The sequence below is a fragment of the Protomyctophum parallelum genome (assembly GCF_964188405.1).
Source record: "Protomyctophum parallelum genome assembly, chromosome: 10".
Classification (NCBI taxonomy): Eukaryota; Metazoa; Chordata; class Actinopteri; order Myctophiformes; family Myctophidae; genus Protomyctophum; species Protomyctophum parallelum.
The window spans coordinates 44,836,902-44,851,098 of record NC_139704.1 but is presented as its reverse complement, the minus strand read 5'-3'; the positions used below and the strand labels follow the sequence as shown (position 1 = coordinate 44,851,098).

Below are 14,197 nucleotides of genomic sequence, written 5' to 3'. Positions count from 1 at the left end.
CTAATCTAAGCCTAGACCGGTAAAAAACTTTCACTTTTAGACCAGTTATAACCTGGTTTTAGATAATAGCCCAAAAAATGCTCAGTGGGAATAGGGTGGGACGATTCTCTTACCTCCAGATTCAATGCAGTATCGGTACGTACAGGGTGACGATTCCATTTATATTGTGATTTTTTTATTATATTGCGATTCAATGATTGTTGTGATTCAATATTACGATTTTTCTTTCCAATTATAAACAATTTAAACCATGAAAAGACTTTCGGTCTTTCTGACGGAAAAAAAACTAAAATCAAATCAAAAAATAAATAATTAATAATATAAACGATATTTGAGTGAATTGATGTTTTTACACCTTTTTGCCATGCACTCTACAACAGGTGTACTGCAGTAATTAAACCTGTTGTAGTAGGGTGGTCATGTGATTTGAACAGTGTATGACAGCGTGGTCATGTGATTGAAACAGTACGTGACATCGTGATCGTGGTCATGTGATGTGTGAACAGCGCCCTCACCTGGAGCTTGTACAGACTGCTCATCCCTTTTCCGTTGGCCTCCACACTGGGAACACCCTGCATGAGGCACAGAAACATACGGTTTAACCCATTCTGACCTGAGATCAGATTCACGCGAGGTTTCCACTGGACACACACTGGTCTGATTAACCCATTCTGACCTGAGATCAGATTCTAAAAATGTCAGTCGTTCTTCGATTTTTCAAGAAATAGCAGACCTACAAGCTCGTATCGCGCCACTCGGTGGCGCGATATGAGCTTGTAGATCTGCTATTTTTCAATAGCTAAAGCATAACATGATGCCAACACCAAAATGGGTGCCCGTTCAGAATGATGAAGCAAGGCTGGAGTGTTGATTTCGTTGACTAAAAACAATCATGACAAAAAATGTTCACCGACTATACCTTTTTTACACTGATGCAAACTCAATAAAAACTAGCTATGGTGGCTAAACCCAATACTAAATATATTGGCAATTTCGTCACGTCAACAAATAAAAACTAGACTAAAATGTTAAGGAGGGACTAGTGGAGAAGAGATCCAATAGAACAAAAAGACAAGTCATTTTGTGTTTGGTTTGCACTCGGGTGTCTCTGAAAATAACAGATCTACAACAAGCTCACACTTTCAGAGAAACTATAGGTCTGGGGCAGTTTTACACAGTTAAAGGAGCATTCAGTGATTTGTGTGATTTGGAAAGCCCCCGGTCACAAGCCCCACCTGTGACCGGCACATGCACGCACTACAGTGACACGCAACAGGTCAACAGTACGCACACCTAGACCCACCCCCACTCGATCATGATTGGCGGAAGGCGCCTGCCTCTCTATCCTGATTGGATGAAGGCTTGGCCACCTAGCCAAAAACGAAACCTACGGTTTTGTGACCCCAGGGGTTAACTGGGGACAGGAAGGAACTCCTTATATGGTCAGCACACTCTATAAAAGGGAGGATTATCACAAAAAAACAAAACTACATGAGAGAGATCGATACAGTGACTGAACATTACAGAGTTGATGATTAGAGACAGATCTGAAATGTACACCTTTTGGGAGAAGGTAGACAGGAATAAAAAATAAAACAAATTGGCTGTATCCTTCAGTAAACTGATCATATTTGGAAACTAGAAAAAGTGCCCTTCTGGGCACAGGTCTCCACCAGGATAGGAATGTAGGACATTGCAGCTTGCCTTCATCTGGTGGTTGGATAAAATGGCAACAAAAGTAAATTATCCACAGATCTGTGCAGTTAGAGGTAAAAACACTTTTCGGCCAGTTATAGCGCCACCTTGAGGCTGAGTTGAAATTGTTCATGTGGCATTTCGTCCTCAGCCTAGTGGGAATGTGCGTGCACAATTTCACGGAAATCACGCGATGTGTTCATGATTTGCAGCATTTTGTTTGAAACTGAGCACTCCTGTGAACTTTGGAAGCCAATCTTAACCAATCAGGATGGAGTGTGAGAAATCTGAAAGACCCGTTTCGTTGAATGGCTCTAGAGAGACTGTGTACCAATTTGTACCAAATTACCAACACACACACGGACGGACGGACACACGGACGGACGGAGTGCAAAACATACTCTCCCCCCATGCCTTCGGCCTGGTGTAGACAATTAGCTAGTCTATAGGAATCTAAGAGACGTCAAGGTTGTCGCTTGGAAGCTAGCGGATGACGCCTGTGCCCTTTTCCAGAGGCATCGCAGCAACCCCGCGTCCTTCCCGTCCCGACCGCGGTTTATGGGACCTGGGTGGTGTGGAGGAGAGGAGGAGGGCACGGCGGGTTCAAGGGGACGCCTGATGAATTATAGATTGGCCTCAGAGAAGTGCTTACTCACTGGCCTTTTAAAGTGAGGAACAACACCAGCGCCTGCCAGCCTGCCTGCCTGCAGGTCTCCACAATCTCCCTGTGCATTGGCACTGCTCTCTCCTCGCTAGTGCGCCTCGCTAAGCGCTGTGAGCAACGGCGTTCGCATCCCATGGGTGAAGGGGACAAGCCCAGAATGGAAGGGAACCCGGTGGTGTAAAGTCACTAGGAATATTTATTAAAGTGCTACACTTAATTAAGCTATAACTTGGGTATACTATACTATAATTTCCATTTTTTTTATACTTTATACTTCTGCGACCCTCGCAAATACTGTAATTTCTACACTGACGTGTTGTGAGCTTGTACATAGTACCCCTTGAAACATGGAATTGTCCATTATTTGCAAACTAAAAGACATTGAACTGATAAGGGACATAGTTTGTTCCTTACTTTTGGGGATCAATCAGTGACACACCTCTTACAAGTTCAAACAGCTCATATACTGTACATACTACAGTATAATTATATGCATTCATTCATAGATAATTGCATCAATCATTTGAGGAGAGTAAAGGGAACAAAGGAGGCTATTGTGTGCGTCTCCATAGGGAACCACTACTGGTCATCAAAGTATGCTTGGCTTAGAATGCAACAAAAAGAAAGAAATCTATGAATTCTCTATGGGGTGAGTAATCAAAAAAAAGAAAATGTTAAGACGTAGGGAGCATATCCGTGGTGCGTACACTTATCCGACACACCATAGGACCGACATGCGGAAACAACGATCGGATTAAGGTTGGCGAACATAGAGCTCCAGCAGAGAGCTCCAGATCTCCCTCTCCAAAGCAACTTTAGAAACTTCATCTTGGGGGATCCCGTGAAAGAAAGAAATCTATGAATTCAAGTCTCTATGGGGGACCGACATGCGGAAACAACGATCGGATTAAGGCTGGCGAACGTGGGTTCAATAAGCTCCAGCAGAGAGCTCCAGATCTCCCTCTCCAAAGCAACATTAGAAACTTCATCTTGGGGGATCCCGTGGGCGTTCCAAGGCTGTCTCAATTGTTTTTTTTAATGAAATTGTCAATCTTTTTAGTCTTATTTTAGTCAGTTTTTTCTCAGTTTTTGTCAGTGAAATGGTGGTAAGCAGAACGTTTTTCGTTATAGTTTTAGTCGACGAAATCAACACTGGCGTGCACGGTGGAGATAAGAGAGAGAGCCTGAGGAGGAAGAAAGAACTTACAGGAGGTCCTGGAAGCCCCGGTCTGCCTGGTGAGCCCTCGCCTCCCTGCCACGCACACACGCACGCGCACACGCACGCACGCGCACATGCACACACACGCACACACACACACACACACACACACACACACACACACACACAATCAGAATGCAACAACCAAGAGTCAAACAGGTGAAACGAGTTGTAAAATTATAGGCCAGTAAACTGAAAACACTTAAATTAATAACCTTGTCAACGTCTGCGGTTGACATGGAGTACTTAATTTTCCTCAACTGGAAGTAACTCTGACGAAGGCCACACAGGCCGAAACGCGTTCGTTATCAACGTCAGCGGTAAATAAATTCATATGAAAGGGACATGCAATGAGTGCTGGCATTTTCTTCATTTCAACTTGTATATTCGAGCCTCGCACCGTAAGGACTTTATTCTAACCTGGAGTGCTGCGGGTTGTCTGCTTCGGCAGTATTTTCTTACTCAACTGGAAGTAACAAACTTACTATATAAGCTTGATAGTAAGCAATGGAACAGTGTTTTAATCAAAACACAACCAGAATTATTGTCTACTGTGTTAAAATGGCTTCATGGCTAAAACACATACACATCTATGTTCAGGAATCAATAAATGAGTATTATTATAGCAAGAAGACTAGAGAATACTTCACGACAGAACATCTTACTTTATCTCCTTTTGGTCCAGACGGGGCCAGCGGTCCTGGTCGACCCATAAGTCCCTGCAAACACGTTACAACAATTCAAGCTCGCCAGAATCTTGTGTTTTCAATACGTCATGTTGAAAACACACAACCAGAGATCATACATTCTTACGTCACGTGCAATATTATGATATACTATCGAATTTCAAGCCCAAATTAGGGATGCCAGGTTAGTTAAGTATAAGTTGGATAGCTTACCGGTGCGCCGGTACGACCAGTCATTCCAGGAAGTCCAGGAACTCCACCAGTCCCCTGAAAAAGAATGCCATAGTGGTGAAAAGTTTACATTTACATTTTCTTCTATTTTGCACTAAATGGTCAATGGTGCATTTATATATAGCACCTTTATGCAAGGTACTTTACATAGACGCATAGGTGCGCATTACATTCACCCATTCACACACACATCCATACACCGATGACCATGCAAGGCACCAACCTGTACATCGGGAGTAATTAGGGGTTCAGCGTCTTGCTCAAGGACACTTGGACACTAACTCTGGGGGAACCCGGGATTGAACTGGCAACCTAACGGTTCCCAAGTGGCCTCTAGACCCTTTACTCTACTACATTTCCAGTATTGAATACTATACCTTTAGTTACTTACTTTGCAGACAGAGATTGGCAATATCAAATATAATCATTAACTACACATTAATGCATCAATAAGCAACGTGATCTGCTTTTTTTTTTGCCAATATTGGGCATGGGTATTCGCCACTAATGACACACACCAAGTTTCTTTCAGTATAAGTCTCACTGAGCAATAGCCGGCTATTAGACGTGCGTCTAAAAACGGGATAAAAAACTGCTAAAAATGAAAGTTTTTTAGACCGCTAATCAACGCCTAATCTAAGAATAGACGTCTAAATACGTTTTTTATCACATTTTTAGACGGCCCTTTAGACGAATATTAGACGTCTATTAGACAAAAACAATGCTCAGTGGGGTACTTCCTCTGAAGATCCGTTGAGATCAAAATGTTGTCACTAGGCTAAATAAAGTAAATCCTGTGCCTAAAACCGGTGTGCGGGCCCCATATCTCCTTTCATATATTGCCTTATTAGCCCAGCACCCACCCATTTACATACATGTGCATGTAAATAGGTATGGGATGACAGCATGTCACAACCTGGGAATGGGCTATGGCCTCATTTACAATCTGTGGCATGCACTCTTCCCATGTGAGCCAATGAGAACGCCCACACCACGACAGCCTTCGAAAAGCATCCTTTTCCCAAACGCTTTAATGTGGAGACTTAACAAGGAATTAGAAGGTATTTACGTGGAAGTCTTTAAAAATAAATCTACTTCTTTAAATGTCAGTTTCTGTGCGACTTCCCTGCGCCAAAGGCGGAATGAATAATAATGCATTATTTTTGTTTCCTATAAAAACGAGGGCATACTTTATAAACTTACCTCCTCTCCTCTGTCACCTATAGGGCCTGGGAAACCTCGTTCTCCTTTTACTCCCTGTTAAGAAAGGGAAGAGGTACCTGTGAGGTGCTCGGTGGAAGCCCTATGAAACTGCCCTATGAAGAGGTACCTGTGAGGTGCTCGGTGGAAGCCCTATGAAACTGCCCTATGAAGAGGTACCTGTGAGGTGATCCTCGGTGGAAGCCCTATGAAACTGCCCTATGAAGAGGTACCTGTGAGGTGCTCGGTGGAAGCCCTATGAAACTGCCCTATGAAGAGGTACCTGTGAGGTGATCCTCGGTGGAAGCCCTATGAAACTGCCCTATGAAGAGGTACCTGTGAGGTGATCCTCGGTGGAAGCCCTATGAAACCGCCCTATGAAGAGGTACCTGTGAGGTGCTCCTCGGTGGAAGCCCTATGAAGAGGTACCTGTGAGGTCCTATGTGGAAGCCCTATGAAACTGCCCTATGAAGAGGTACCTGTGAGGTGATCCTCGGTGGAAGCCCTATGAAACTGCCCTATGAAGAGGTACCTGTGAGGTCCTATGTGGAAGCCCTATGAAACTGCCCTATGAAGAGGTACCTGTGAGGTCCTATGTGGAAGCCCTATGAAACTGCCCTATGAAGAGGTACCTGTGAGGTGCTCGGTTTGAAGCCCTATGAAACTGCCCTATGAAGAGGTACCTGTGAGGTGCTCGGTGGAAGCCCTATGAAACTGCCCTATGAAGAGGTACCTGTGAGGTGCTCGGTGGAAGCCCTATGAAACTGCCCTATGAAGAGGTACCTGTGAGGTGCTGTGTGGAAGCCCTATGAAACTGCCCTATGAAGAGGTACCTGTGAGGTGCTCGGTTTGAAGCCCTATGAAACTGCCCTATGAAGAGGTACCTGTGAGGTGCTCGGTGGAAGCCCTATGAAACTGCCCTATGAAGAGGTACCTGTGAGGTGCTCGGTTTGAAGCCCTATGAAACTGCCCTATGAAGAGGTACCTGTGAGGTGCTCGGTGGAAGCCCTATGAAACTGCCCTATGAAGAGGTACCTGTGAGGTGCTCGGTGGAAGCCCTATGAAACTGCCCTATGAAGAGGTACCTGTGAGGTGCTCGGTGGAAGCCCTATGAAACTGCCCTATGAAGAGGTACCTGTGAGGTGCTCGGTGGAAGCCCTATGAAACTGCCCTATGAAGAGGTACCTGTGAGGTCCTGTGTGGAAGCCCTATGAAACTGCCCTATGAAGAGGTACCTGTGAGGTCCTGTGTGGAAGCCCTATGAAACTGCCCTATGAAGAGGTACCTGTGAGGTGCTCGGTTTGAAGCCCTATGAAACTGCCCTATGAAGAGGTACCTGTGAGGTGCTCGGTGGAAGCCCTATGAAACTGCCCTATGAAGAGGTACCTGTGAGGTGCTCGGTGGAAGCCCTATGAAACTGCCCTATGAAGAGGTACCTGTGAGGTGCTCGGTGGAAGCCCTATGAAACTGCCCTATGAAGAGGTACCTGTGAGGTGCTCGGTGGAAGCCCTATGAAACTGCCCTATGAAGAGGTACCTGTGAGGTGCTCGGTGGAAGCCCTATGAAACTGCCCTATGAAGAGGTACCTGTGAGGTGCTCGGTGGAAGCCCTATGAAACTGCCCTATGAAGAGGTACCTGTGAGGTCCTGTGTGGAAGCCCTATGAAACTGCCCTATGAAGAGGTACCTGTGAGGTCCTGTGTGGAAGCCCTATGAAACTGCCCTATGAAGAGGTACCTGTGAGGTCCTGTGTGGAAGCCCTATGAAACTGCCCTATGAAGAGGTACCTGTGAGGTGCTCCTCGGTGGAAGCCCTATGAAACTGCCCTATGAAGAGGTACCTGTGAGGTGCTCGGTTTGAAGCCCTATGAAACTGCCCTATGAAGAGGTACCTGTGAGGTGCTCGGTGGAAGCCCTATGAAACTGCCCTATGAAGAGGTACCTGTGAGGTGCTCGGTGGAAGCCCTATGAAACTGCCCTATGAAGAGGTACCTGTGAGGTGCTCGGTGGAAGCCCTATGAAACTGCCCTATGAAGAGGTACCTGTGAGGTGCTCCTCGGTGGAAGCCCTATGAAACTGCCCTATGAAGAGGTACCTGTGAGGTGCTCGGTGGAAGCCCTATGAAACTGCCCTATGAAGAGGTACCTGTGAGGTGCTCGGTGGAAGCCCTATGAAACTGCCCTATGAAGAGGTACCTGTGAGGTGCTCGGTGGAAGCCCTATGAAACTGCCCTATGAAGAGGTACCTGTGAGGTGCTCCTCGGTGGAAGCCCTATGAAACTGCCCTATGAAGAGGTACCTGTGAGGTGCTCGGTGGAAGCCCTATGAAACTGCCCTATGAAGAGGTACCTGTGAGGTGCTCGGTGGAAGCCCTATGAAACTGCCCTATGAAGAGGTACCTGTGAGGTGCTCGGTGGAAGCCCTATGAAACTGCCCTATGAAGAGGTACCTGTGAGGTGCTCGGTTTGAAGCCCTATGAAACTGCCCTATGAAGAGGTACCTGTGAGGTCCTATGTGGAAGCCCTATGAAACTGCCCTATGAAGAGGTACCTGTGAGGTCCTGTGTGGAAGCCCTATGAAACTGCCCTATGAAGAGGTACCTGTGAGGTGCTCGGTGGAAGCCCTATGAAACTGCCCTATGAAGAGGTACCTGTGAGGTGCTCAGTGGAAGCCCTATGAAACTGCCCTATGAAGAGGTACCTGTGAGGTGCTCGGTGGAAGCCCTATGAAACTGCCCTATGAAGAGGTACCTGTGAGGTGCTCGGTGGAAGCCCTATGAAACTGCCCTATGAAGAGGTACCTGTGAGGTGCTCGGTGGAAGCCCTATGAAACTGCCCTATGAAGAGGTACCTGTGAGGTGCTCGGTTTGAAGCCCTATGAAACTGCCCTATGAAGAGGTACCTGTGAGGTGCTCGGTGGAAGCCCTATGAAACTGCCCTATGAAGAGGTACCTGTGAGGTCCTGTGTGGAAGCCCTATGAAACTGCCCTATGAAGAGGTACCTGTGAGGTCCTGTGTGGAAGCCCTATGAAACTTCCCTATGAAGAGGTACCTGTGAGGTGCTTGGTGGAAGCCCTATGAAACTGCCCTATGAAGAGGTACCTGTGAGGTGCTCGGTGGAAGCCCTATGAAACTGCCCTATGAAGAGGTACCTGTGAGGTGCTCGGTTTGAAGCCCTATGAAACTGCCCTATGAAGAGGTACCTGTGAGGTGCTCGGTGGAAGCCCTATGAAACTGCCCTATGAAGAGGTACCTGTGAGGTGCTCGGTGGAAGCCCTATGAAACTGCCCTATGAAGAGGTACCTGTGAGGTGCTCGGTGGAAGCCCTATGAAACTGCCCTATGAAGAGGTACCTGTGAGGTGCTCGGTTTGAAGCCCTATATGAAACTGCCCTATGAAGAGGTACCTGTGAGGTGCTCGGTGGAAGCCCTATGAAACTGCCCTATGAAGAGGTACCTGGCTGTGAGGTGCTCGTGGAAGCCCTAGAGGTACCTGTAAGGTGCTCGGTGGAAGCCCTAGAGCAGGGGTGCCCACACTTTTTTAAGTGGTGCAACCACTTCTACATCCAGCAATGTCCGTGTACCTGTTTGTGATGTGTGTACCTATGTGAGCACGAGTGGTGTGCGCATGCGTGAAATTGGAACGAGAGATATGTATGTGACATGGCTGCCACCTGCTGGACGCAAACGATACAGAGAAGAAATTGGAACGATACAGAGAAGAAATTGGAATGATACAAATTGGAACGATACAGAGAACCAATAGACGGGAGTTGCACCACTTGGTTCACACTGGTGTGATTTTTTTTTACTTGAGAGCTACTTTCAAAATGACTGGCTCAACAAGATCTACCTACCGAAAAAAAGAATATTATACCATTGCTGAAAATAGTTTAAATATGGAATAGCAGTGTTGCATATAAGACAAATGCACTTGGAGTTGGAATGGAGAAATGGAATAAGTAGGTCGTTTTTTGTATTTAAACTGTAATGTGATGTTTGTGCACAGCAACACTCTTGAAAACAACATATTGCAAGTCACCTTAATTCAAGTGGCAGATGCCAAAAATATGTGTTTTATACTTTTTTTTAGGGGCATGTCATGTGATCTACCTGCACACACTAAAAAATGGCTGGGTTAAAATAACCCATCTTGGGTTATTTTTAACCCCCCTCCTGGGTTACAAAGGTTCCTATTCAACCCCTGGGTTATTTTGACGCAACAAAATGGGTTATTAATTTTGGCTCATAACTTGGGTTATAACTTGGGTTATAAAAATAACCCATTCAGAGGGTCAACATAACCCAACTTTCAAGTTATTTTGACCCATAATGTTGGTTATGAATGAAGCATTATTGGTTCAATCAGTCAGTCAATCAATCAATCAATCAATCAATCCCAACTCTCTGAGCCAACAATAAGGTTACTCTCATAAAAATAACCCAGAAATCTTATAACCCATGAATTGGGTCCCTATATCCCAGGAAATGGATATGGCTGGGATGGGTTACATAAATATCCAAAGTGTTTTTACTGTGTATAGTTGCCTGCAAGAGGCATGAAAACTCTTTGTTGGAGCAACCATCAACAACAAACCCTTTCCAACAGATACTATACATAATTATGAATGGGAAAAGGGGAGAGAGACTGACCAAACAAACAGACATTTCCATTCATGGTTTTGCTAACAAATCACATAAAACAACATATCACCAAATAATACCATAACAAAACACTAAACACAACGACCCATAACATACACATTTTAATATTCAAATAATAAGACATATAAGAACAATAACACACGGTCCTTGGCACCCCAGTGTATGCTGGGAAATGGACTTCCTCTAACCACTCCCATGGGGTGTGACCTATCCGACCCAACAATTGGGTTACCCTCAGAAAAATAACCCAGAAATCTTAACCCACTTTAAAAACCCATGAATTGGGTCCCTATAACCCAGGAAATGGTTATGGCTCTGGAAAATAACCCAGAAATATAACTCAACGCAAGTAACCCAAGAATTGAGTTACAGAAATAACCCACATGTTTTTAGTGTGCACAGACCTTGTGATCTACTGGTAGATGTGTGGAAGAGGTACCTGTGAGGTGCTGTGTGCAGGAAACCCTATGAAGCTGAGATCTATATAAATGCCAAATCTTACAGCTGATGTGTTGGAATTGCCTCAGCCTACCTCACGGTTATATAGCACTGTATCCATAGCAACAGCTTGTGCAGCCACCGGGCCACCGCAGAGGAGATAGTGCATGGACAGTATTATGTTGTACACGCACTACTTACTGTATAGGCTTTCAAGTTTTTTACATTCATCGCTTTTCGGGGCCAAAGCCAACAACACCATGCAGTATTATGCTGCGTTCACACGGGCATAAATGCAAAAGATACAGTCTACCATTCATGTTCAACGGAAGTCAGTGACATGAGAATACAAAGAGAATACATCTGTGCAAAAGGGTAGCTACACAGCTACCAAAAAGTTTTGCTGGTTTCAACTTCAGCTACAAAGATACAAATATGCTGTGTAGCTTTGCATCTTTTGCATCTGCCATATGAACGCAACAGTAGTCAGCAAGAAATATACTGCCGATATGTTTTATGCATATATACACTTACAGGTATATAAATGTGTTCTTAATGCATACTTACAGGTATATAAATGTGTTCTTAATGCATATATACTTACAGGTACTGTATATAAATGTATTCTTTGCGATGATCCCTCAAATGTGGTTAAGATAACACTATGTAACAATACACTTTATTGTCCAGGGCACTGAAACAGTAAACTCCACTGGCAATGTAATGAGAAATAACCACGCATGCACGCACACGCACACACACACACACACACACACACACACACACACACACACACACACACACACACACACACACACACACACACACACACACTTACACTTCTGCATAATGTCCTGTGCTGTTCTCTATACTATGTGAGATAGACCCGGCCGATAAAGATCGTCCGATAAACGGAATGTACAAAAGGTTTATAAAGCTAGACCTAGACGTTTTTTTTAACTAAATTGTAATGTGTATAACAGTTAATAACTCATGTAGGCCTATATGAAACATGTATTATGTGATCACAGCCTCTGTGGAGACAATAACGGGTGATGGCTTTAATGTCCTAGTCTTACCTTTGGGCCTTCCTTTCCAGGATTACCAAAAGGACCTCTCACACCTGGATCACCCTGATTAGGACAGATACAACACTAATTGAATAATTTATTAACTGATTATTAACAGTACAGGTAGTACTGTAAAAGGTTATGGTAAAAGTTTAACACAAAATGTCTACTCAGAATATATTATATATATATATATATATAGGTATATTAACAGAGAAAGGACGGGAGGAGGCGGGGGGTAGTTCACCCCAAAAGTAACTTTCTTTCTATCGATTACTCACCCCATGGAGACTTGAATTCATGGATATTTTTTTAAGCCTATGCCAATAATTGGACGACCAGCAGTGGTTCCCCGTGGAGACACAAAGCCTCTCTGTGTCTCCATAGGGAACCCACTGCTGGTCACGACTCCTACATTGACTCTGTGTGGTGTGACCCCCTACCTTGACTCCCTCCAAGCCTTCCACTCCCGCCACACCGAGGGCTCCCTTCTCCCCCTTCTGGCCGGGCAGACCTGGCACCCTGGTCGTACACACACTGCAGGCGTTCTGTGGAAACAAAGACAGGACCACATGCAGCATGGTCAGACCTGGCACCCTGGTCGTACACACACTGCAGGCGTTCTGTGGAAACAAAGACAGGACCACATGCATGGTCAGACCTGGCACCCTGGTCATACACACACTGCAGGCGTTCTGTCGACAGGACCACAGGCATGGTCAGACCTGGCACCCTGGTCGTACACACACTGCAGGCGTTCTGTGGAAACAGAGACAGGACCACATGCAGCATGGTCAGACCTGGCACCCTGGTCGTACACACACTGCAGGCGTTCTGTGGAAACAGAGACAGGACCACATGCAGCATGGTCAGACCTGGCACCCTGGTCGTACACACACTGCAGGCGTTCTGTGGAAACAAAGACAGGACCACATGCAGCATGGTCAGACCTGGCACCCTGGTCGTACACACACTGCAGGCGTTCTGTCGACAGGACCACAGGCAGCATGGTCAGACCTGGCACCCTGGTCGTACACACACTGCAGGCGTTCTGTGGAAACAAAGACAGGACCACATGCAGCATGGTCAGACCTGGCACCCTGGTCGTACACACACTGCAGGCGTTCTGTCCAAACAAAGACAGAACCACAACCACGTGGTCGCTTTGAAGCTGCAACACGATAAGATTCACTCGCAATGCCGTATAGATCTGTGTCAACCCGTAGGTGTCCTACCCGGCAACAGGATCTAAATCGCTGCAGTTATACTGTTAGTTATATTATGATATTGTACAAGAACAATACAGTGTAATTATATGTGTTATATTTAACCTTAACCTTGTCCCCCCCCATATAAACACATTAATTTCAGCTCTACACTAGTAAACCTGTCATGTGAAAATAAAGCTGATTCTGTTACATTGTATATTGTACAGCACATTCGTTTTATTATTATTCTACCATGCAGATACATTTAAATTAACCAGTACAAATTTAACCAAATGGATCCGTAGTAAGGGTCTCTCTTAACCCATTCTGACCTGAGATCAGATTCATACGAGGTTTCCGCCGGACACACACTGGTCCTGATGAACCCATTCTGACCTGAGATCAGATTATAAAAATGTCAGTCGCTCTTCGATTTTTCAAAAATAGCAGACCTACAAGCTCGTATCGCGCCACTCGGTGGCGCGATACGAGCTTGTAGATCTGCTATTTTTAAATAGCTAAAGCATAACATGATGCTGACACCAAAATGGGTGCCCGGTCAGAATGGGTTAAAACGTCTGGGTTTCCGAGGCTAGGGTCTCTCTGAGTTACAAATGGATTAATGAACACCGACTATTTTTTTACTGCGGATGATGTGTGACAGATCTAGTATTTTATCGAGCCGCGGCGGGCGGTGGACCGCCATTTGTGCTGTCCTTCATGGCGTCACACATCCCCCTGAGTGGAGGACAATGGCCCAAGTGACACATAAATGTTCGGTAAATGTCTGCGGAGGAGCTGAAATAATACCCAAACCCACCTCTAAGTGGGTCTCCTGTCTTGGGGAAACGGGTGAACTTTGTCAAACTCATTGACGGTGACATTTATGGGGGACAATCGTAAATAATCATTGCTCTCTCACAATCCAATCTAGATACGGTCTCTGACACTTCTCACCGTAAAAGAGGTGGTGGTGAGCTCTAACTATCGGAGGAGACGCTGTCAGGCAGAAACCTTGTATCGTAAAAGAGGTGGTGGTGAGCTCTAACTAGGAGGAGACGCCGTCAGGCAGAAACCTTGTATCTTTCATTTTTTTCGGGTTTGCAGTCAACAGCGACGATATACA

General features: G+C 45.4%; 1 protein-coding gene across 1 annotated transcript in view; it reads right to left on the bottom strand.

Moving 5' to 3' along the window:
- Positions 1–14,197, bottom strand: part of LOC310865983 (uncharacterized protein) — an 83,439-nt gene that overhangs the window by 47,155 nt on the left and 22,087 nt on the right. The window contains exons 8-14 of the mRNA XM_083775227.1: positions 12,307–12,411; positions 11,873–11,926; positions 5,699–5,752; positions 4,478–4,531; positions 4,244–4,297; positions 3,567–3,611; positions 516–572 (exon numbers count right to left, since the gene is read on the bottom strand). Coding sequence (XP_083631353.1) covers positions 516–572; positions 3,567–3,611; positions 4,244–4,297; positions 4,478–4,531; positions 5,699–5,752; positions 11,873–11,926; positions 12,307–12,411 — 423 coding nt within the window. The remainder of the gene's footprint in view (positions 1–515; positions 573–3,566; positions 3,612–4,243; positions 4,298–4,477; positions 4,532–5,698; positions 5,753–11,872; positions 11,927–12,306; positions 12,412–14,197) is intronic.